This window comes from Nymphaea colorata, chromosome 5 (assembly GCF_008831285.2).
Source record: "Nymphaea colorata isolate Beijing-Zhang1983 chromosome 5, ASM883128v2, whole genome shotgun sequence".
Lineage (NCBI taxonomy): Eukaryota > Viridiplantae > Streptophyta > Magnoliopsida > Nymphaeales > Nymphaeaceae > Nymphaea > Nymphaea colorata.
This window is the reverse complement of record NC_045142.1, coordinates 18139747-18164775: the sequence shown is the minus strand read 5'-3', so window position 1 is coordinate 18164775 and position 25029 is coordinate 18139747. Positions and strand designations below refer to the sequence as shown.

At 38.5% G+C, this 25029-nt stretch overlaps 3 protein-coding genes across 10 annotated transcripts; 1 reads left to right on the top strand and 2 right to left on the bottom strand.

Annotated features, from left to right (window-relative positions):
• Nucleotides 1-2269: 2269 nt before the first annotated feature.
• On the bottom strand, nucleotides 2270-7416 carry LOC116253975 (uncharacterized). The gene is made up of 4 exons (XM_031628982.2): nucleotides 7151-7416; nucleotides 3401-3759; nucleotides 2990-3324; nucleotides 2270-2587 (listed from the first exon to the last, which is right to left on the bottom strand). The coding sequence occupies exons 1-4, from the start codon at nucleotides 7227-7229 to the stop codon at nucleotides 2500-2502; spliced, it is 861 nt and encodes a 286-aa protein (XP_031484842.1). The 5' UTR covers nucleotides 7230-7416; the 3' UTR covers nucleotides 2270-2499.
• Nucleotides 7417-9258: 1842 nt separating this feature from the next.
• LOC116254533 (pentatricopeptide repeat-containing protein PNM1, mitochondrial-like) lies at nucleotides 9259-16701 on the top strand. 7 transcript variants are annotated; one of them, XR_007573440.1, is made up of 5 exons: nucleotides 9259-9486; nucleotides 10408-11998; nucleotides 13227-15463; nucleotides 15598-15796; nucleotides 16406-16700. XR_007573440.1 is itself a non-coding variant. In XM_031629975.2 (2 exons), the coding sequence occupies exon 2, from the start codon at nucleotides 10437-10439 to the stop codon at nucleotides 11859-11861; it is 1425 nt and encodes a 474-aa protein (XP_031485835.1). In that variant the 5' UTR covers nucleotides 9259-9486; nucleotides 10408-10436; the 3' UTR covers nucleotides 11862-12030. The 7 variants fall into 7 exon arrangements, 1 of the variants encoding a protein (XP_031485835.1); XR_007573444.1 differs by having other exon boundaries at nucleotides 10432-11998; nucleotides 13227-15796; nucleotides 16406-16701; XR_007573439.1 differs by having other exon boundaries at nucleotides 13227-15796.
• Nucleotides 16702-19463: 2762 nt separating this feature from the next.
• Nucleotides 19464-24811, bottom strand: LOC116254082 (uncharacterized). Of its 2 annotated transcripts, none has more exons than XM_031629156.2 (5): nucleotides 24652-24811; nucleotides 23113-23176; nucleotides 22077-22164; nucleotides 20441-20869; nucleotides 19464-19748 (listed from the first exon to the last, which is right to left on the bottom strand). In XM_031629156.2, the coding sequence occupies exons 4-5, from the start codon at nucleotides 20795-20797 to the stop codon at nucleotides 19725-19727; spliced, it is 381 nt and encodes a 126-aa protein (XP_031485016.1). In that variant the 5' UTR covers nucleotides 20798-20869; nucleotides 22077-22164; nucleotides 23113-23176; nucleotides 24652-24811; the 3' UTR covers nucleotides 19464-19724. The 2 variants fall into 2 exon arrangements, with proteins under 2 accessions (XP_031485016.1, XP_031485018.1); XM_031629158.2 differs by having other exon boundaries at nucleotides 20441-20865.
• Between the last annotated feature and the right edge of the window lie 218 nt (nucleotides 24812-25029).

Sequence of the window (25029 nt, the reverse complement as noted above, 5' to 3'; positions counted from 1 at the left end):
GATACTAACGTTTTCTAACTGTTAAGTAGATCAATGAAGTTTTACTTCATGCTCTTATTTGACAGTTTTTATGAAAAGCACAGTGGTTATTAAGTAAATTACAGAAATATTTCCTTTTTAGGGATTTATGAGAAAAATATAAGCCCAAATGCAGTAAGACTACAATAAAGATTCGCTGGGTTGGTGGACTTTGGTGAAGCGGACAAGTTACAACTACCAAGCGATCTGGATTATCCAAAATTAATCCGACAATGAATCTGAATCCAAATATGATCTTAATAAGTTTGATTTGGATTTAGCCCTACGGGCATAGCACAATTGGCAGTAAGGCGGCTCACAGCACAGTTGTTGTCAAACTTTTCTCTTAAAATGCAAATGGTGGCAAGCGCGACATTCTAGTTTAACGATAGAGATCCACCCGAGATCTACTTGCTGTGATCACAGGGTAAATTTGCCGGCACCTCTCTTTCTTTCTCTCTTGTTGGTGTGGGTCCCCAGGTGCCTTGCTTCAAGCCATAGTTAAAATGCGTGCAGATTATACAATCAAATTATGTCATAATCCTTGTATAAAATACTGACTAAGGTTGTCGGTCACATTCTGAAAGTTTTTTTTTTTTAAAAAAAAAAAAAAATCCTTGTGTTTCATATGTGCCAAGCTGGCAGAGTGAATGGTTCACGCCATCTTAGCTATGAGCTTTTCATAACCACGGGCCATCCCCCTCTCAAATTTTTTAAAAATATAAAATTTTACATGTTGCAATATAAAAAGTTTAAAAATTACATTTCTGCCGAAATCTTAAAACTATAGTTAAGTGCCCGTAGCAAAAACTAGAGTATACCAATCTGATGGTGGGAAGAATGGCTATCGAAAGCAAAAAAACAAATAAAAAGGGTAACGAACAATTTAAGAAAGAAGGAACAGTAATTTGAGGATTATCTACCTCCCTCAAACTCACAGTAGACTTCAGACAATCCAGGTTAAAGGAACTATGGTGTGTTCTTGATTATTTAAGATGCTTGAAGATGATATTTATATATTAAGGTGACACATGTTCTTTGAGCTGCTTATTGCTTGAATACTCTAAATGGACATCCTCTTGGCTTCCCCAACGATGTTAAATGCATGTAGTGTCAATCAAAGGCAAAAAGGGGTCATAGATCACGTGGAATGTGCTCTTCCTTATGAAAACCCCACCTCTTATCCTCATGCACAGACCCACTCTAAAAAATTATTTTCTTAGCTTCAAATGATGCCAATATCTATTAAGTTTTAATGTGAATTACATGTTTTTTTTTTATAGGAGGAAGAGGCCAAAACCTTTTACTCTTTGAGCCTGTAGGTCCAGGGCTAATTTAGGACCTAAGTAAGGAGTGACACACCCGTCAAGGCGTCAAGCATCTGAAATTTACAAACCAAAGGAGTAGCACTCATAAAAATCAAACGACCAAACTTTTGACCAAAGGAATAACACTCATAAAAATCAAACTGACACCCAACTTTCATCACCCACCAATTCGATAAGCATCCATTGTTTGCTTATGCTGTGGATTGAACCTAATGTAGACTAAAAATCAGCATCTGATCTAAACACTACTTAAAAGGGCTTGGACGGGCCTAGGCAAAGCCAAAAACAGTAAACAAAATGGGAAAACAAAGGAGGAAAAGGAAAACAAGAATAAGAAGAAAATTTAGAAACCGAAAGAAGAAAAAAGAAATTTATAATTAAAAAAAAAAAAAACTTGGGCACCTGAGTGACCCAGCCTAGTAAAAAAAGGTGGCACAGCCTATACGCACTTTTGACGGCCAAGGCTCTCCTTCTCTCAAGTTTTTTCACTCCCAAAATATAATCGTTGTTGACATGAGTTGCTACCATAGTCACAGTTGGCAATCTCAATCCTAGACGCCCTTTTAGTTTTTCTGCAACTCATCGATTTTTAGAATGCCATGATAATAAACCAAAGTCTCCAAATATTGTTCTGAAATGAATTGCAGTTTGAAGTGCAGTGGCCAATGGCAAGGATTCTAAAGATCATACGTTTTATGTTTGACATGAACAAGAGAAAAGTTGGAAGCCACGGTCCTGCTTTATCCTTATTTTATCATATTTTCTTTCGGCAGTATTTCCAGACCTGTCCTTTTCTTGAGAACTTCATACATATAGGTATTGGTGCTCTAGGATACCTGGAAACTTCAGAGGTTATAAAATGCAAAAAGAACATTTAAAAAAAAAAAAAAAAAACAGGCAAAGCGTACCTAAGGCTACAGCAATAAAGAACAAGATAATTACCTTTATCTAAAACACAAAAAAACTAAGCAGAATACATTTTAATATTCAGTTCAAAATAAAGTTAACAGACAAGTGAGCAAGACCCAGACGTAGAAAGACCACGCATAAGCGCAGAACCACGGGAAGCACATGTTAAGCAGGAGAAAGGAATACAGGGACTGCTTTATGCACAATGACAGGACCTGATATATCCCTTCACACCTGCAGACCACTACCGCCTAGCTGCTTCTCTTCTGATCTTCTGAGTTGCTCGTTGAATTGCAACTTGCTTCAGTCGATGATTGTATCCTTTCCTTTTACTGTAATAGAATCCACAAAATTGCATATCAGTGCTCTAAACCAGTGAAAGTATTAAAGCTAAAACAGTTGCACCATAACCTTAATAAGCTGCCCCTACCAACTGAGATCTATCAGAGATTCAAAAGAAACAACCACTTCAATCACCAAAAAACAATGAGAATAGTAGGCCAATGCATGAAAATAAAAGCCGCTTCACTAAGGGCTTCCTACTTCGAACAAGCTTTAGAGGATGGGTCTCAATAAGTGTCAGTGAAGCCTCCAAAAGTAGAAAAGTAAAACCGAAGTTACAAACTGATGTTTGCAGACACAAAAAATGGCATGGATTGAAGGTAGAAACATAACTTCCAGCCAAAGAAGAGCAGAGCTGAATCTGATAATGAAAGGACTACTAAAGGACCAACCTGAAGAAGAAGAGACCAGCAGTAAGGACCAATCCTCCAACTGCCCAAGAAACTCTCTCACTATAGGACATTTGGCTTGTCCACTGAAGAAAATCAGTCAACATGCCGAAATTTTGAGCTTCTTCTGATGATTCAGACTCTGAATGCCTCCAAGAATCTGAAGTTGAGTCAAACGTGGCCTTCCCACCATAACAGAATGAATCTTCAGTTATATGGTATGCATTGGTAGACTGTTTTACAGAGAAACCTGCAAGGCGGCAAAGATCTGAACCGTTTGAAATAAATTCAGATGCTTTACTGCAAAGAATGTCCCTTGATCCACATGGTGATAGGACCTGGCAGAGCCGGAAAAATATGTAATCGAGCAGTAATGAACTTGAGAAATAATTCCAATCTACTAAGCATGCTCACCTGGGTCTTTCCATCAAAAGCAAAATAGGCATTTGAGCAAGACTGGAAAACTGCGTCGCAAAGAGATGCACATATGACTGGTGGTCCTTGTCGAACACCAACATGTGGATCACATATTGAGCATTCTAAAAGCTCCCATAAATGCAAGCATTCTTCACTGGCTTCCCCCAAAGAGGCAAGTTTTCTGAGGGACACCAAGGCGGGATACGTCTGTGTTATATCACAGCATGTTCTTTTCCGGAAAACACGGCAAAGGGTCAAATCTTTAGGTCCCTTTGTAGCTTTTCTGGGAGGATGCCCTTCAAATGGGAATGGAGGGAAACGTCCACCAGGGGAAATACAAACTCCACCTGATTTCACTGCAGCACAAAAAAGAAGGGAGAGAAAAAATTCATTTTCCTATTAGATCCTTATTATTGTAATGCAATCAGAAAATCTTTCTCCATTTTCACCCAAGAGAGATTCTAAAATGAGATTTTGTTCTCCAAATTTAGCTGAAAAGAATTGTCGAATAACAAACCATCAAGAATCTCAGAAAAGAAAAAATCAAGACAATAATCAGCTTGGATTAGTAAATAATGAATAAATGGTATACAAGTAGCATAGTAATAGATATCCTAAGAGGTCAATATGGGGGAGAAGTACTTCAAGGATGCACTTGACAGGATTCAGATTGACCAGCCTGGGTTAAGGCTCATTTAGGCTGCATTTGCTGTTCAGCGCCAGGAAGACCCACTGGCGGTTAGAATGAGGACAATACATCTTCCACGTAGTTTTATTACCTCAACTCAGGTCCAACCCTGTTACCTGAGGCTCAATTTTTCCTTGAAAGACATAAGAAGAACCCCTCAATTGGTAAGGTGCACCCAAAAGCAGCAGGTTCCAAGATGTGAACATGTCGTTCAACCCTGTGTATGATATTGTCCATATAATATCTAGTACACTTTGTATGACATGCAAAATAGAATTAGAAAAATAAAAAATAATACTCCAGCATTATGATATGATACTTGTATATAAGTATGCAAATAAAACTAGACTTTTACACTATGGTCATAGTACTGCAGTTCATTTACGTGCTTCTTATTTAACAGTGTTAAGTCTACAAGGTACCACCTCGAGCAGGATCTTTTCATACCCTTTTTCCCTCTAAGTTTGTGCCCATTTCCTTGACAAGGTTGCAGTAACAATTTGAGATAAATAAAGACAATTTCTACATAATAGACTGTGGAGATCTAATCCAGTCTTGCCAGTCAATTTTTACTCATGAGTTTAAAGTGCAATTGAAATTTTTCACAAACATAAAACAGACTAATTCATCAATATTCTGCTGTTAACTGAACATGAATATCAATTCCCAAGAAAGTTATTACTTCTGATTATAACCCTAACTACATATTTGTGCTGTACTACAGAGCATATGTGATATAGGAAATCCAAAAGTTGCTAAGTTTATAGTTCGCTCACTTGAAAACCTTGTTATTAGAATTTGGCCTGCATCAGTTGAGTCAAATTGAATCAGTTGCAAACCAATTTGATTACGTGACCAATATAAGAGTGCCATGTGTTGGTTTCTAAATATTTTTTTATTGTTTTAAGAACTTTCTTATTTTTAATTTTTATAAAATATTTTTCATTCTTTTTCAATAAATGTTTTTTATTATTTTTAACAGTACCAACCTATTCAGCTGAATCGGTAAATCAGCCAATTCACCAAATCAGCAGCCTCACTGATTCACCTCATGAATTGATTCTGACAATACTAGTTGAGAAGCCTAAAATAGTCTCATATTTTCCTAATTAGTCTTAAACAACTCCATATATTTAAGATTATGATGAATCTGCATGCAGGAGATGAGTTTGAAGATTTTAAGCTATCACGATACTAGTTTGTGAAAAAGATACCTTATTACCTTTTCTTGAAGTTATGCAACTTCCATATATGTTTATATTAAGAGTTTTTTAATCTAAGTATTGTACGTCTATAATTTTGGCCCGTTGCAAGAAGAACATTTTTATATTTCTTTATTTTTCATATTTTCCTTTCTTTTTAAGGTTATGAAATCTACCACTTACAAGGCAGAGTACACCTCATTAGAAACAAACCGAAAGGACAGATTGAATCCTTCCTAGTGAAGAAAATTACAAGAAAAATTCTTAAGATTGCCTCATGAAATTAATACTGATTGACAAATTACAGTTTGCCTATCTGCTTTATAGATAAAACACAGCTCGAGCGTCGAGCTGGTATACCATAAGTGTGCACACCTCATGAATCACTTATCTCAAACAATGGTGAAACTAGCATGGTTACCTTCCCCAAGCTATGTCACATGGATACGGCTGGAGTTGCAGGAATACAGCCATTTTTATGAAAAATCTGATATGGATCATTTAAGGGCCAGGAATATAGAACAGAAGCCAATGTGCAATACCCATGTGTCCCCAAGGTAGGGCATTTTGAACGGAACTTGCATTACACGTTCCCTGGTCTGAGTGGAAAAGACATAAAATGAGATGCTCGAATTGTATAAATAAGGGTGCCCAAAAACTCCATAAGTTACATCATAGATAGTCAAGCTTAACACCAGTGCAGGATCTCAGTTAAGAGCTTACTGACTTGAAACCATTCAACTGGTAGTCTGGTACAAAGATCTATTTATTTTATGAGTTCAGACTTCATTGATCAGAAAGAAGCTTAGTCTTTCTGAAAGTGAATGTATGCATGCAATCATGACAGAAGAATTTGTAAACTGCCTAGGTGTTTCGCTTTTGAATGTAATGACCAAGCGCATGATAGAAAATGCAATCTTTAATATGAAAAACAAGAAAACAGAACATATGCTGGAGGAGCTTTTGCAACAAAATACTAAACCTTCAATAACCTTAAATCTCCTCAATATCTTGTATAAGTTCCATTTTCTACATTTTCAAGAAGTTGGTCATTCTTGTATCATTTTGCTTTCTCACAGACAATCAATCGCCTCATAAAGTTGTTTAGGTAGGTGACACGGATATGTGCTCAAGAAAACCACAAAATCCATGTTATCGCAGGAATATCCACCAAACTCTTTTTTTTTTTGTTCACTAAGAGTCATCATCATCCTCAGATTTTCCCCTTAATCCGCTATCAACTTGATCCGCAATCGAAATGCCATCTATGGAACTTATTAAAGCCCATTTAACTTAACAAGAATCCTGCTTCATGCATTATGATAACAAGAAAGGTGAACCAACAGATTCATCTACCAACTCTCGCCACATTACTGCTGCACCATCAAAACCGCATAAATTGGAACAATCACATTTACAAAAGAAACCACATCAACCGCACTAAAAAAATATATAAAAAATAAACCAATTCGTCAAGATCATTTCCACCGTATTCTTTGCATTGATTCTTTTTTCTTGCAATTAATGAATTGGAAAATAATCAGAAATTTATCGCCAGATTGCAAAAGAATCATCCATAGGCAAATCGTTCAAGCAGATGACTTCACCAACTATAAAAAGAACCCACAAATGATAAAGACCAACAAAATCAAGAGCCACTTGAACAGAAGAAAAAAAAACCTCGTGAAAAGAAAACTTAAGGTAATCTTGGTCCCACGCCCAATTCCAAGGTCAAACAAAAGATAGGCACAAAATTATATCACCACGCCCACCAGGAAAAGAAAAACCCAAGTGCCAAACCACACTATAATATGAGCGAGAGGGAAAGAGAAAGAGAGTGAATGAGAGAGAGATTACCATTCGACGAAAGTGTGGTGTAGAGCAAGAAACTGAAGAAAAGAGAGAACGACGTCGAAGTTAGTAGTACAGAAACCATTTCTGCTCTTTCTTTCCCTCTCTTTCGCTATGTTATTTGGCTCTGCATCTTTGAAGAGTTTGATGCAAGAAGAAGCCCCCGCAGCTCTCTAGCTTACCTTTCTCCGCATCCTTTTACAGGGTTTGACGCAGCAAGAAGACCCAGCAGCCTCAATGAAGACACAAAATGAGAGAGACAGAGAGAGTTGAGGGCAAACGGGTCGAGTCCAACTTCTGATGTATTTAACTGATTCGTATCCAGAATGGAGCATAATGTGCAAGAAAGTTTACAATAACTTCGTCCACCTGATTACTGGATCCAATTTGATTACAATAACTTCGTCCACCTGATTACTGGATCCAATTTGATTACCTGATCCGAGAATATTTAAGATCTCGCATCTCAATAGGTGGTATCTATTATCCAATCTAGGCAGTTAAATGAACGAAAACAAAATTTAAGTATGCCCATATTATTCCATTAAAGCTTGGTTTTGCTTGTACATTTTCTATATATGCATTAGATATCATATTGGCGTGGGTAGCGTTGACGACGGCATGGGCACCGCCACAGGAGTGCATACGACAATACTAATGAATGATAGGGCCATTTTGATCAAAAGGACGTTTCTTTTTTATGTTCATAAATATGTAAATTCAGTGTGTATATATATATATATATATATATATATATATATATATATATATAGAGAGAGAGAGAGAGAGAGAGAGAGAGAGAAGGGTAACTTTGGTTCAGGCAAGAAAAAAAATATATAAACTAATACGATGAAAATATCAGTCACCTTTGTCTCTTCATTTTTCTATCAATAGTTCATCATAATAAAATCATGTAAATTTAATGTGTGCGTTTAACTATAAATTGCTAGTCAACAGATGCTTGTAAGATAATTACATGAGTATTAGGAAATGTGGGAACCCTTCCCCAATAATATTTTATGCCAATTGCAAACTTTGTTAATTATGAATTCCTTAAAATATCAGATTTTTTCCAGAGGATGATGCTAACTATTTATTTGAATCAAAGCTTGAGATGGGCAAACAAAGACTACAGCCACCTTTTAAAGTGAGGCAAAATCTACACTAACTTGTTGTCTACTCCCACCATCTTCCAGTCTTAAAAGATTTATAATTTCAAAGGTTACAAGTTCAATCTTAAGTTCTCATTTTCATAAGGAATTCATTTTTTTAGGTTAGTAGTACATCATATTTATAAGTATAATCTAAAACATATGCATTTAGATAAAATGGTTTGAGAAAAAGAAAAAAAAAAAAAACTATGAATGTATTGTCGTCAGGGACTCAAGAATACAAGAATAGTCTTGGTGTTTGAATTAGTCTGATGTTTCTACAGTCCTAGCTTTTCGGAGGGAAAAATCTCAACATACAAGTTCATCCAAATTTGTAAATCACTCCCAGCTAATGTGTCTTCTAATGCAAAGGATGAACTACTTTTATTGAAGCAAAACCAGTAAAAAATGCCTCAAAAACTGATGCAGCTAGGACTCGTTTTGCTAACTCAGAAAGAAAGGATATTCGAATTGAGTTGCTTCAAAATAATCAAACGTGAAAAAAAATTCAACACATGTGGGATTTAAGAAATGTCATTCGGTGACATTCATATTCGGATTTGAATTTACATAAACTATTGATCTGACTCATATTCAAATTTCAACTTTAAATAAATAATATATAATAAAAGCTAGTTCTTTAACATGTTGTAAGCGGTTTGAATTGGTTAAAAGTCAGATTAGAATTTGGTTGTAAATTTAAAATTCGGATACGAATTGGATTTGTGAATTTAAATTTGGACATAGGCATAGTGAACACTTTTCTTCTTTAAAATTCAAATATAAATATTCAAAAAGCAGGTACAATTAGTTGTCCGTCCTATTTGAATTCGATCCATGGACATGCTAGGACAAGATATGTTATCTTATTAGACTTGCAATCTCATGATATGTTGGCCCCGAATGGCGAGTTCTCCATGTCGAGGACGAGAATCGATTTAAATTGCGCCACAAGACGTCACAATGTCTTTTTCATTATTTCCAACCCTTTTTTCTTTTCGCCCGTTAGGGCTTTCGACTCTGCACATCCAGAATCTCCCTCCCCAACATCCGGCGACGGCGCCCCCTGCAGCCGGCCTCCGTCCACCGGCGTTTTCCTCCTCCCTCAGGGTGTGGCCTCTCTCTCTCTCTTTCAGTGCACCGGAGGACGGTGAATCGTGGGAAGATCGACGGGTTTGGGGATTACTGCAGGTGGCCCTCTGAACACCCGCTTCCTCCCTGGACTCCTCCCATCATTTTTCACTGCTACTGCTTCTACATTCTTATATTGCTGATCTGTTTAGCTTTCGTTGGTCGATTGCATGTAGTTTGAGAACTTGCTTCTGTGCACGCTTCGTTCATTCTGTTAACGATTTGGAACTCTTGGATGCTAGATAGAAATTATAATAAAATCTAATTTCGTAATGTGCATTCTTCTTTCATGAGTATTTCCTTTGTTTAGTTTGTCTTGCCTCTCTGTTTTGAGAGGATCCGCTTGGCGCCATTTCCTGTTTCTTGAGGCAATGTTGCTTCATGAAATCAGACGATGCTCTTCGGTTGCTTTATAGTGACTTCTCTCGTCTTTCTTTTTCATTTCACATTTTTTGGGGTGCTGTTACAGTATTTCCCTATCTTCTATACGCACTTACATTTGGCATTGCGACGGATTTCTGCTCTACGGTTACATTTGGTTCTATTTTATTAGGCTTATGTCGGTGGTTCAGCTCCAGGAGGTTGCTATATTCCGTTAATTGGTGAACTGTCCTCGCATTTAGTTTTTAATTGGCTACGACTTGATATACATTTTTCCGAATGCATATGTTGCATTAAATGATGCCGGGGTCCTATGCGCAATCTTGATTATACAGTTGACTGCACAATCAAGTTAACATTGTGTTATCATGAACGTGGTTTTTGAGTTCTTTTGGCTGCTCCTATCGAAGTATCTTTCCTTCTTTTCATTCTTTGAGTATTTCCTGTTGTGTCCAATAAAAGGTTCTTGCGGATATTGTTGCTAATAGCGGAGGATCAATTAACTGATGTTACATGTGCTAATCTTGTAAAATTACTTTTGTATTTTCCCTTCTTCTTCAAGTCTTATTTTTTGAAAAAATACTTTGCAAATTTTATCAGTGGCCATCACACGGACCTTTGCAGACGAGATGCAGCAGCCCCCACTCCAGAAAGCTGCACTCCGACTCTGGCACCTACTCAACCAGCGGCCGGTGGTTGTATCTCAGACGTTCCGTTTGTTTTCCACCGCTCAATCAATTGCTGATGAGCTTCTTAAGCCTGATGAGACACCGGAACCCTTGGAGGAGCGGCTTGATGCGTTAAATGCTGCCCTCGACCACCAAATGTTTGTAGACACCCTCAACCTCTCCAATGGAGCTGGGCGGAAGGTTTTTGGGCTCTATGAATGGGCGGCAAAGCGGCCAGGATTCTTGGATGAGGTATCCTTTGCAGCAGTAGCGGATTTCCTTGGTCGTCGAAAAGACTTTAAGGCAGTGCGCGTCCTCCTACTTGATCGTACCATCCGCCGCTTTCCCATCGGGATGCGCACATTCCGCATTGTAGTTGACCGCCTTGCTCGTGCTGGTCGGCCAACACAGCTCATTGACTTCTTCCATGAGATTGACATATTTGGGTTTGACATCGACCGCCGAGAGGGCCTTTCAGTTGTTGTATCGGCTCTTTGTGATCATGGATTTGTCGGGCATGCAGAGTCCCTTGTGAAGAAGACAGCTGATCGGCTGTTCCCTGACGATGCCATCTGTGAGACCCTCGTGAAAGGCTGGTGCACAGCTGGGAAGCTTGTTGAGGCCAGACGACTCGCTGGAGAGGTTGCTCGTGGAGGTTTTGAGCTAGGTGCTGTGGCATATAATGCCATCCTCGACTGTGTGTGCAAGCTATGCCGCCAAAAGGATCCATTCCAGCTACGTGCAGAGGCAGACACGGTGCTTGTGGAGATGGAGACTGCTGGGGTTCCTCGAGACTCGGGTACTTTCCAAATCCTAATCTCAAACCTCTGCAAGATCCGCAAGACGCAAGATGCCTTGGAGATCTTCAAAAGGATGCCGGAGTGGTCATGCTTGCCAGATTCTGATACGTTCCTCGCCCTTGTAAAGAGCCTCTACCAGGCAGCAAGGGTTGCAGAGGGAGACGAGATGCTAGACTCCATGAAATTGGCGGGGTTTCAGTTGACTATCAAAGACTACTATGGCTTCATCCGTATTTTGTGTGGCATCGAGCGTGTGGAGCATGCAATGAATGTATTTGCAAGGATGAAAGAGGAGGGATTCAAGCCAGGCACACAAACGTATGAGCTCTTGATTGCGAGATTGTATGCCCACGGGAAGGTGGAGGCAGCAAATTCTCTGTACCAAGAAGCAGTGGACAAAGGGGTGACAATCAACAATCGGGAGTATAAAATTGAACCAAGGTTTGTGAAGGAAGAGAAAAAGAAGAAGAAGAAAGCAAAGAGGGAAACTTTGCCGATGAAAATGGAGAGAAAGAGGAAGCGGCTGAGGAAGCTGAGATTGAGCTTCGTCAAGAAACCCAAGAAGTTCATGCGACGGGCTTATTGATGCAGCTTGGAAGTTGGTGTTACTTTTTGAAATCCATGGCATCAAACTGCTTCTTTGTTGTGGGTTCTTCCGACACTCATTTTGTTGTGTTAAAGATTCTCAATTGGAGATAGTTTCATGTCAATGCCAAGAAAGAGGTGAATTTAATAAAACTTTTTTTTTTGTGAAATTTCTGATGGTGCGTGATGTCCTAGTCACCAAAGTTGTACGGTTCTTTATGATATTTTACTTTACACTGCTAACATAATATTTACAAGCACAAATGAGAAGCAGTACACAGTGCCCACATCACATCTCGTCGATTATGTTGTGTCCTGTGATCTTTGCTTTTTTTTCCCCTTCTAATCTTGGTCTTTATCAGCACCAACTAGAGGCTATAGTGGAAATTCTGATTGTCAATTATTGTGAATGTTGTTTCTTGTTATTGTTTCTATTGCCTAGTGCATTAATGATTAATCTAGATTAATCTGCTATAATATTTCAACTATGTGATAGTTCTCTGCAATATTTTGGAATTTGCATGTGGTGAATGTTACTGAGGTTGGCAAGTTCTCGCTCTTAATGCTTTTACTGTGTGGACATAAGGACCTTGAAATGATTCGACTTCGAGTTAGTGGAAGGCCTTGAATGGAATTTATATGCATCTGCTGTGGGACGTGGTTGATGAATTCTGTTAGCCACAGGGAATTTTTTTTATAGACAAATTAGTTCTGGCATCAGGGAACCAAGAAGTTGCTTCACAGATAGAGTTCATAGTGTCCTAAGCTGTTTTGAATCTTTGATTAGTTTGACGGTAGTTGCTACAGTGAAACTAATAAGACATTGCCATCTGTTTCTCATTTGAAATCTAAGTTCTGAAGTTAAGTGAGGTGGACATTATTCTACAGGAATGGCCTTGTGTAGCTATATGCTTCTGTTCTGCCTCATTCAGTTTGAACTTGCTTTTTTCCTAAACACATTGGGCCATCTCCTTTACTACATAGTCTGCTAATATAAAATCTTAGCTGCTGCTACACTTGGAAGTAGTCTGCTAATATAAGATCTTAGCTGCTGCTACACTTGGAAGCCATGCTGCCTAGACCACACAAGAATATCTGAGGCTGTTTCTGGTGGTGGCTGTCTTTTGGTAGTCTTTAATTAGCTTAGTCTGCATCTCTGTATTTGATTTGGAGATCATGTTTGTTTTCTCTTTCACCATTTAACGTTAAATTTATCACTTTTGACGAATGACATTGGTAAAGCTCCTCCTTTTCATCATTTCATGAATGTCACCATTAGTTTGTACGCTTTCCAATAAAAGGATGGTAATTTGTTTTCATTAGAAACTTGCATCTTATAGTGATCATATCATGTGTTTATGTGCAGCCACTGAAAGCAATGAAAAAGTAAAGGGTCTTGATTGTGCTCGAGGACAAGTTTATGGTTGGTCTCTGACTCGTCACCCTTTATCAGAGGACTTGAATTCTGTGATAGTTTCCTGATCAGACAGAGATGATTAACACTGATAAAAAAATTGAATCTGCAAATTGATTACTATAACAAAAATGACATTTACCAATGTGGATTGTGTTACTAAATGCCGTTACTAACAGTCTGCATTGCAGTGCTGCCGGAAGCCACATTACTGAAACTTTTATTCTGCTACTAACAAAATGCTTCTGTGTTACTATTGATAATAGTGCATTTCCTGTGTGTAACCCAGGCCTTGATGTGATCAGGATGTCACAACCACAAGTAAGATCAAAGCCCCAATCTTTGTACCAGCAAGCAAAGGTCTTTATTGAGCATATTTTGCAACTGTATACTCTTTCTTTCCTTAGCAGCCAAAAAACTACAAGTGAATACTTATGGATGGCATCATGTATCCAATATTAAGAACTTGTAACCAGTATGCACACTTGAGTAATTTTCCTCAGAAGCAATGACCTAAATGTGTCCCTCTTCTGAAATCGTCTTTATTAAATATTCACAGTACTTCATTTGCTGCATCTTCCCACCTAGAAATTGCAATTTAAGCTACATAGTGCTACAAAGAAGATACTAATCCTTCATAAAGGACACTGTACCTTGACGATTAACTGCAATATTGAACACTTCTAACATGAGTAAGCTCATTGCAGAATGGTGCATGTGTTTTTTGCACTTTGGCAGCTGCATAATCATTTCAAAGGCTTCGACAAGCAGTGCTACTTTCTTTTCTGTAGCAGGAGCCAACTTTGGATGAGTTTCATCCTCTACAATGTTAAATTGGATGAATTTGATTTCCTGTTGCATAAGGTTGTCATCTTCTGTGATTGTTTCATCCTTTGCTTCAGGGACCAAGAGTGGAGAGGGATAGTTTTCTGCTTCAAGAAGTTAACTAGGATGTTCAATACGAACCAAAGTGAAGGTGCCGAATTATAAAGCAACAGTTGAGCGTGTGCTACAGGGGACCAACTTGCTGTTAGGTGTCAATCGAACGTCGGGGAGAGAGAGAGAGAGAGAGCAGTTGCATCACAATTGAATGCAAAAATAGTTCCAAGAAATTGCAATTAAATTACAAGCAGGATGAAAAACAAATAACACAAGCAAATAACACTGCTAAGTAGAGTTTAGTATATCATGGTAATAACTGGACATTCTAGCTGAAGATGCTAATTGCAGCATATGTATATAGACATATATATGTGTGTGTGTACGATTTATGCTTTCTGACTTCAGCTGATCAGCAGGCAGTTGGTCAGCCAATCTGGGCTGTCTGATTGCCTATGAAACATGGGTACGGCTAAAAAGGCCAAGTACTCGTGTCGACACGATTGTGGGCTTCGACATGGCAGCCTTAATTTTTTTTTTTTTTGGGGTATATTTTAGTATGTTTGTACCTTTTGCATATATTTTAGTATTTTTTTTTGTTCAGTGATATATTTTCATAAATATACGCAATGAATTTATGTGTACCTGCTGCACCCATACCTATGTGGCATGGCTGATCGTCCTTTTAAGAGAGATTGAAAGAGTTTATGTATATGTCTTTGTGTGTGTGTGTGCAGAGGGGGGGGGGGGAGAGAGATTTCTTTTACAGGTACTTAGTATTTAGGTATATCAAGTGGCTGCTAAAGTATACATGTATGTCATTACAGCTTAATTATTGATGATGTGTGTGTAATCTTCTACTGATTTCCACCAGCTTTATTGAGAAAAAGAATGTCTTAGACGTGTGTAACCCCAAGGATGTTATAATCATGGGATCACTAAGAAAGCTGTACTGCTTGCCTATGTAACCTGGAGTTTTGTGGCCCATGCCAACCGGTTCATTCTTCCACCATATTGTTGCATGTCTACTGGACCTGGAACTTGAAACATATAATAGTCTTGAAAGCCAGTTGTGCAACTAGTTATTATTCTCATCACTCATTGTCTGATCAGCTTTCTCTTTGCAGAACACTGATGCAGAAGAGACATGCACATGAACATACTTGTGTGCTTAAATATTACCTATATATTACTTGTTTTGAGTGTTTTATCAACTTTATCTCGCCGGGACTTATTCAGGCTGTGTAGCGTTAGATGGAGACCAGACAAATGTCCAAGCATTCAAGAGATTATTCTTGTTGCACAGTCTGGTAAGCTTTCTCTTTGCTGAACATTGATGGCAGAAGACATGCACGGAACATACTCTTGTGGTCATATATTGCTTATTTTTTAATTGAGAGTGCAATCCTTTTGTAATTTGATCCTCCTTTTCTGCTGTTTGTAGTTTGTACGGAGATCAAGCAATGGTTGGTGTTGCGGATGCTTTTCTCGCTTATGGTTTTGGCAAGGAAATTTTTATTTCCACTCAAAACTTTTCCTATTCACTTTCAACTGGAAATTTTTCTGCAATGTGTTTGCAGAAAATCCTTTTCCAGGCCATCAAGCGGCCTTTACCAAGTCATGGACTTGCTCGGGTTGTGCAGGTATGAATATAGTGTTGTATGTATCTTACGACACGAGGCCGCATCGTACGATACATATCGTCGCGTTTCAAAAATGCGATATGATATACCACTTGTATCGTAGGGTTACGATACAAGCACCGTATCGTATGATACAGTTACGATAAGTTAATTTTTACTTATTTTTTTATGATTTTTTTAGAATTTTTTTCTATTTTTTCTGATTATTATTTTTAAATACTATACAGTTAAGCTAGGATATTTTACAATACAACATATCTTAAAGCCAGACCTATACGGCTTATGATATGCTTTTTACAACATGCCATGGTGTCACCATTAATTAAGTATTTTGTTTGTGATTCTTTTTTTAGATGAGCATGAGAGAGCTTGTTATTTTTGAACGAAATCTTTATTGTCTCTTGTTTCTTGGTCTTCTGTGTTCAACAAGTTGGCACTGTTTTCTCCCCATCTGCAGCAAACTTGGCGTCACCATTTTCAGCATATCATCAGCACCTTATCATCATTAATTAAATTTTGTGTTTAGATTCTCTATTTCTTTTAGATGAGCCTGAGAGCTTGTTAATTTTGAACAAAATCTTTATTTTCTCCTTTCTTGGTCTTCTGCAGTTCAGGAAGGTATCGCCGTTTTCAGCCCATTAGCAGCGACTTGGTGTTCTTCCATTTTCAGCATATCAGCAACTTGATGTCGCCATTTTCAGCCCATTTGCAGTTAATGGCCAAATGTCTAGGGCACTGTTGCTTGTAGTGTTACATATTGGAGGAGCATATCACATGAATATCAAAATATGCTATTGCTTGTAAGTGCTTGGCTAGGATGTAGAAGTATATGAAGATACATAATTTTAAGAAACGGGAACCGTGGGAAGATGTTCCCTTCATTATAGTCGGTTTATCAAATGTTTATATATTTAGATTTGAATGCGATGAAAAAAGTTTATCATAACAAAATACGACTTCTAATCTCATAATTGCATCCGATCCAAAATCCAACTTGGATGTTAAAAACTAACTTTGAAAGTGTATCGGTATTAGACAAAGAAAAATTTAACTGGCGATATTGATGTTTATCATTCGGTCTAATATTTATTTGAAAATGAACTGAAATCCAATCCAATAGGATGTCATTTCTTAAAAACTAAATTTGATCTCATTTTTTAAGCTTGAAGTTAATTTTTTTTTTTTGGTGACCAACTTATTTAAAAACAGTTCAATAATTGGTTACTAATATGAATCTGATTGATAGGCATCTCTAAATCAAGCTTATTTCGGTTTGTACAGAATAATGCTTACAAATAAATGTGTTATCCACCTCTTTTTTTTTCTGGGGGGTGGGCTCTCTCTCTCTCTCTCTCTCTCTTCCTTTGGTCTCTTTGTCGCGTCATTCCCCCTCGGTCTCTTTGGTCTCCTGGCCCATCTCCTCGAGCCATTGCTTTTGTCTGGTTTCTTCTGACTGGCCATATCAACACTTTTGATCACCTACAGCGTCTTGGCATCAGTTTGGCTAACCAGTGTCCCTTATGTCTTGTTGCGACTGAGTTTAGGGTCCACCTTTTTACTTCTTGCCATTTTTTCTTTAGTGTCCTTGTTTCTACTTGGCCTTCCCTTGTTAGTAATCTTTCAAACCCACCATCCATTCGTCTTTTCTTCCTCTTTTGTCCTTCCTCCCACCTGACTGCTTCTTGGGGTCATGTCTGGAGGCCGTGGCTCATTTCAGCTTGGTGGCGCATTTGGGTGGAGCGCAACAACAGGGTCTTCAGGGGCACCTTCTCTTCACCAGATTCTGTGGTTCGTCTTGTGCAAGGGGGTATCCAGTTCGCCATTCGGATAAAGCGCCGCCGCCTGACTGCGGTTGGGTGACTGTGCCGTTTCGTCTTTCTTCTTCTCTCTTATTTTTCTGTGCATTGTATTGTTTATTTGTTCCTCCTGCTTGCGTAATTTTGTTCTTTGCGGATTGTTTTTATATTTAGGGAACCTCTTGTCCTCAAATTTTGTTATATATTCCCATTTTATCGACTCTCTCTCTCTCTTTCTTTCGGTTTCCTCAAGAAAACAAGTGGCTAATTTCAGACGTTGATGCCATAGAGTGCATTACCTATATAGCAAGATTTTTCCCATTTAAGGTTTATAAAGGGGAAGGAATTAATATCATAAACAAGACGATAACATTGTCACGTATCATGCTGCCCATGCACTACAAATCAGGGGCAGGTGTGGAATACCTTTGGATAATTGTCCACACGGACCCCAAAAATTATTTTTACGTTGATATTTCTGAGTTATTTTTCATGCCCCTTAAAAATTTAAAATTTTATACTTAATGTCCCTTTAATTAGAATTTTCTGGCTCCACCCCTGCTACATACACGTCATTGTTGTTGCTTGTAATGATATTGCTGGTAGCGTTGCTGATTATTGGAACCATAAACTCATTCGCTGTATTGCCCATTCGACTGCCAAACTAACCGAACCAAACAAAGATAAAAAACGCCGTGTTCGGATTTCCACTCAATTGTGTTCGGATTTACAGCTTCAATTCACCTTCTCAAGTGAACTACGAGTCAAAAGTAATTAACTTGAATTGTACAAAATGATTGTATTCATTATTTTCTACAATTCCATGATATATATAGGTCTATGTGCAAGATATGTGAACTAATTATGAGTCATTTGATCAACTTAATCTAGATTGTAGTATGTCCCATGTGAAGGTACATTTTAAAATAGTGAAGCAACAATTTCTATATCTAACTTACAAAAAATTAAGTACACTATGATTTATCGATCACACTAATCATACAGCTTATATACCAATCCATATATTTTTAATATTACTTATTCTATATTGCCCGTACATGGGTTACCCGTGGATACCGCCTGTGTTTTAAAACCCAACAACTTAAGCTTCCAAACATATAAAAGGGAGAACAGACCTATGTTTCCCTTCAATTTTTACTTTAATTTTCAATTTTCCCTTGCGTTTTCATTTTGATTTGGTCTTTTTTTGTAGATATTATATATATATATATATATATATTCACACACACACAAGCTGACCTTTATATATTAGATTAACTGTGGATTCTACGCAGAACAGAGATTAAGTTGAAAATATGAAAGGAAGCAAAGCTATTTTTTCAAGAAACCAAAGTACCCTCAAAAGAGGGCGAAAGAGGAAAAAGAAAGTTTCCTTAAACGAAATATTTGCCTCATTTGAGGGTACTTTCGTCTCTTGAAAAATAACCTGGCTTCTGCATTTCAACTTAATCTCTACAATTTGATATACTTAACGATAACTCAGATGATTCTCACTGATCTGGTATACAAGGATCTGATGTATATCCACGAGAGAGAGAGAGGGAGAGTCATACCCACACCTATGTGTGAGAATGTTTCATAAGAGACAGCTCTACCTCTTCCCTTGCTCTATATGTGAGACAAGCAGCCTCATTATATGCATATCATTAAATGAAGCAAATGCTGGGGACACATGCACATTCTGAGTCCACAATAGAATAACCTGACAAACAATAGCAGAATGAAGTAAATGGCATATCCACAACCAAAAGGGCAGCAAAACGGCGGCCTGATACCAAATTGTCTTGCGATTTTATCACTCATTATATGGATATCTGAATGAAGCACAAGTAGCAAAAATGACGCCAACGGAGATCAATTTCCAGTCAATACTTCAAATGAAAAGCATATCCAAAAGCAATTTTTTGGCAAAACGTTAAGGCACGGGAGCAATGCATACATTCTTCTTCTGCTCTCACCTCCCTACAATAAACATACCTTGAAAGAGGAACAAGTGAGGCTTCAGCTCTTAATTCTCAAGCATGGAAAATTATTACAGAATTCCAGTTCGCTGATGAAGGGCCTAGTCAGAGACCAAGCATAAACTTCTCCGTGAGCATCATCAAAACCCTTTACTTCTCCAATGCTTTCCGTGGCTGCAAATGGGCACATGATATGATCACTATAAGGTACGAATTTCTAATGAAGACTAATAACTATCCTTTTCTTGGAAAGCATACAAACTAATATGTGATATTCATGAAACAGTAACCATTCACGCCTAAGAAGAAGAAGAAGAAGAAGAAGGAGGAGCTTCATCAACATAATTTATCAGAAGTGATAAATTTGACATCAAGAAGGAGAAAGCAGGCATGATCTCCAAATCGAATCCAGAGATGCACACTGAACTAATTAAAGACTACCAAAAACAGTCACCATACACCAGCCAGTCGTTCAATATCCAAACAATTACAATTTTTTCATTGTTGAAGTTTAGCATCATTTTAACACCAGAAGCTTGCATGCCATAGTTTGTATTAAGGTGGAAGTACGGAGGCGCCGTTCAACAACGAGAACACCATTAACCTTTGAAAAATAGACGTTAATAAAATGGAGGTGACAAGATAAGGATTTGAACATGATATCAAAGAGTAGAAGAGACCAACTTACCATTAAGAATTATATACATGTAGAAGGACTATCTAAAGATGATATGAAAGGATGCAAGAAAACCATCGGACAACTATTGATTGTTCAACAAAATGCCTGGAAACAAATGCCCAGTAAGAGAGGAGGAAAAAAGGGATAAGCTACGACAGGGCACAAAACAAGAACAATAAGAGCGAACCTTAGTGCCAGGGGCAGGTTTGTGAAGCTCAGCCTCAGGGATGAGAACAGGCCATTGCTCACCAGCCTCACGGAAAGTCTGCTCAGTCTCGAGCATCTGACCCTTTTCGAGGATGCCTTGGCGAATGGCCTGGGCGGTGGTGGAAGTGGCATCAATCACCTCCTCAATGCCATTGACGTAGGTGACAGTGATCTGAGGTGGGTGGTCGTCGGTGCGGCGCTTGACGATCAGCTGGCAGGTGGGATTGGACTCCTTCGCCTTGCGAGCATTACACTGTGCCAGGAACTCCATGCATGCTGCCGTTCTTGTGTCAAATGCATTGAACTCGATCTTCACCTTCGACAAAAACTTCAACATCTCTTATCCCTCTCGCTCAAGCCTCAGTCCCTTTGCTTTCTTCTTGTGAAGCCTCCTTGCCTCCCTAACTATCTATTTTTCAATGAGAACATTACATCAGAATCAATTCAATATAAACAGAATAATCCTGTAAAGAATAAAGAAAAAGTGGATGAAAACACCCAAACGAGGACAATCAAAATGTAAGAAGAAGAAGACACTGGCGAAGATTATGAATAAGGGGACAAAAAGATCTATGACTCCCTCAAAAAGAATCCTAGAACCACCACAAGCTTTTTCACGAAAGACAAAGAATTTCACAGGCAAATCAAGAAGAGGAAAAATACTCCTAAACAAATACACAAAAAAGCAAAAGGAAAACAAGAAAAGTGCACTGGAGGATAGCAAGAAGAAGATGGTGGTGGAAAGAGAGAGGAAGGGAAAAGATTTTAGCCCATGCCAAATGGGTGGAGGGCCCAGTGCAGGGTGTGTGTCTATATATATATATATATATATCAACAAATTTATCAATTTATCAAGTAGCAAATAACAAATCAAAGGAATGCAGTCTGAACTTTACCTTCAAAATTGAATATCCAAATTTAACAACAATACAATTTTACAATGTAAAATGTGATAACGTTATAATTTATAAACTCATTGAAAATATTTATATAGATGAAGTATGCAAATATAAAAATTTAACATGTATAGATAACGTATGAAAATATAAAGCTAACAAGATAACAGGTTACTGCAATCATGTATATTGTATATAAACGTTTATAAGATAACTAATACCATCTACATAGTCTATGTAACACATATAACATAACATGATAACACCATGTATGTATTACAATTAAATATTTATGTATACAGCGCACACACACACACACACACACATATATATAGAAAAGCTGTAAAACACAGAAAACAATCATCAAGCAATTTGCTAACATAACTATGTTGATTTAAATCTAACAAGTCATGAAATCTAGAAAGTGTTAAAGCAATTAAATTAAAATACAAACTTTATTAATAAGAATATAACAGAGTAATGCTGACCAGATTAAGCATTAATGATTAATTTCAAGAGTCAACTTTCCACATGCCAGGGTTTGGGTGTCATAATGAACCAAGTACGAACAGCAAACAGACTATGCAATTCCAGTATTATAAATATTAAGGTATTATATACCAATTTCATTAGAATTCCAGTTGCAATACCAACTTGCAATGCATGTACATTTGTAGCGAAATATGTTAAAAAATCATTCTAGCAAGAAGATTATCTTACAGAATTCTGGAGAAACTGCCAGCATGGGATATCGCTTGGTGACAGACATAAAATCCCTTTCACTGTCCACTAGGCAGAATGGACATATCTGCACAAGAATAAGCTCATCAGAGTTTTTTTCTAAAAAAAATTAACTGCTGGCTGCAAGATAATTCACAATTTTTTGTTTTCCAACCAAGAGCATTCATCAACAATCAATAGACTAAGTGAGAAAAAACTCTGGTAGACCTCAAAATTCAACGAGACTGCCTTTGCTGCAAGCAATATCAACATCATCCCCAAGTTTGATATTGTCCCTATCTAAATTCTGCTACAGGAACAGCATAAACTGGCCAGTGATATATGAATTTTGGTTAAATTTTTTTGAGCCGAATTACATACCACGACAAATTAGAAATAGAGAAAAATATACAAAACAAGACTCTGTAAGGTTCTGTTGGTCACAATTGTTCATGTGAGTTTAGTGCTGTATGTTGCATGACAACTTTTTTTTAGTGAAACATGGACTATCAAATTTATGGATAATACCATTGACGGATGACATATTACTGTATATGCCTGACTATACATGGACTATCAAATCTACCGAATGACGCAATACATGTATATGCCTGACTATACCAGCAGATCATGCTTTCAAATTTAGCAACATGATGATGGTGGTCTAGACAGTTCACTTGATAATAAGCACGTCATTTAATGCTGGGAAAATCTATTAACTTGTGGTGACAATATGACAGCTTGAAAAAGCAGTTCCTATGCGACAAATATCAGAAATGATATGGTGAAATACTGCATTTTCCAACTAAAGGAAGAACCAGTTGCTGTATTACATTAGAGATGGCTTCAGAAAAAAAAAATACATTGTTATTTTTGCCTTCAATAATAAGGCTGCGTTTCATGCACAGGAAGTTTTTTGCATGGTAAAGTTTCAGCGAAGGGGAAAAGAGAGAGAAAACAGAGGAGCATGAAGCCATGGTACCCGCCAAACAGAGCATGATAGAAGTGAAAAAAAAGGGAATCGTGAGAGGCATACCTGAGTAAAGGAGCAGCCAAGAGGAATAAACCCAAATTTCCTGTTGAAGATGGTGCCTGAAGGCCTGCGTGTGAAGAGAGAGAGATGGGTTATTGACAGAACGTGTGTGAGAGAGCGAGAGAGAGACGCATAGGGCTCACCTGGGGCTGCAAGCCGGCGACGTTGGGGAAAGAGGAGAGGAAGGAGGGGGAGCGAGAGAGGAGAGGAAGGAGAGAGCGAGAGAGCAGCGAGAGAGGAGAGGAACGAGAGAGCCAGAGAGGAGAGGCAGCGAGAAAGAAGAAGAACGAGAGAGCGAGAGAGGAGAGGGAATCGGCGCTTCGACCGAGGGGAACGAGAGAGCCCTAACGGCTCTCAAAAAAGTCTGCGGGAAAAAAGTCCGACCTCCTGAGGTCGGACTTTTTTGCTGGTTAATTTTTCCTTCGTCGTACCAATTTACCGGGTGAATTTTAACCACGTTTGATGCACTCACCACATACTCCTCCTTCACCGTAATGCACAGGTTTTTTTTCGTGGGCTTACGTTTTAATCATTTAAAACTTTGGGCTTGCTGAAGAAAAATGGCGGCAAAAGAGAGAGAGAGAGAGAGATAGCAGTCTGCATTGAAGGTGGGAAAATCGCAGACGAGGGGGGAGAAAGAGAGAGAGAGAGAGAGATAGCAGTCTGCATTGAAGGTGGGAAAATCGCAGACGAGGGGGGAGAAAGAGAGAGAGAGAGTAGAGTTACATTCACTGCCGCTCTGGAGATGAGAGGAAGAACAGCAGCAAGACGAACAAGGAGAGAGAGAGAGAGAAAGAAGAAGAGCGTAATAGGAGACGCAGCCTTAACGGGAAACAAAATTTGTCCTCGGACCCAAATTTCTCCAAATCCAACGAAAACAGCACGATGCCGCACGAAAAAACCGTACAATCCTAACATGTTTTCTGGTTGCACAGTATTTTTCCTATGCATCAACGCCCCCAAAATAATGATTACCAGGAAGAACGATTTCTACATCACTAGTTCACAAGAACAGACTCTGCAAAAACTCTTCTACTGACGATATTTGCCAAGATTCCCCCCCTTGATGCAAGGGAATGAATACTAGGAAGAGACTGAACATCGACGATGATGTCAACTGACTGGGTCACTGCACAGAATCACGCCAACACAAGGAGAATAAACTACAATTGGCCCCTTACACCAGGCAGCAAAAACCTCCTTATTCAACAACCTACATTACGTTCCTTTGCCTACCCAAAACCCTAACGGCCTAACTTTCTCAAAACAGCAATTGCGGTAAAAAAAAAAATGTCGAGCAGCCTACTGCCTATACCATATGAAGAACAATAACAAGCTTATACCACAAGTGCAACGAGCATACGTTTGAATCGGGGAATGACAGCGAATAAGAGAGAGGCAGAGAAGACATCAGTATCAAGTGCAGATCACCATACATCGAGCTCGAAGAGAGAGAGAGAGTCCAAGCAATGGCGGAAGCACATCTATAGAGAGAAAAAAAGGGGGAGAGAGAGAGGATCCAGAAGAGGGGAAAGAACATACCTGCTGAACGCTATGCGACAGTTCTTCGGCGGTGCTGCAACATGCGATCTGTGACGGCTGCCGCCGGTGGAGAGGTGGTGTGGTTGAGCGAACAAGATGATCCCAGCAAAATGGTCGCACCACTCCGAATGCCACGAAAATAATCGCGGGTTCGCCCCAAATAGGTGGGATTTTTTGTCTCATGTTTGGTTGGCCATCCAAAATTTTGAAAACGATAATGGAATGCCACTTGCACGATGGGAACTCCGGGCGATCAAGCACGGAGTGAGTCTTTAAATTACAAGAAGACGCTGTTGGTAATTCCTGTTCAAGTTAAAAGATCATTTCAAACCGTCATTACGTCATTAGATAGAAAACGTTGATGGGAAAGTAATGGGT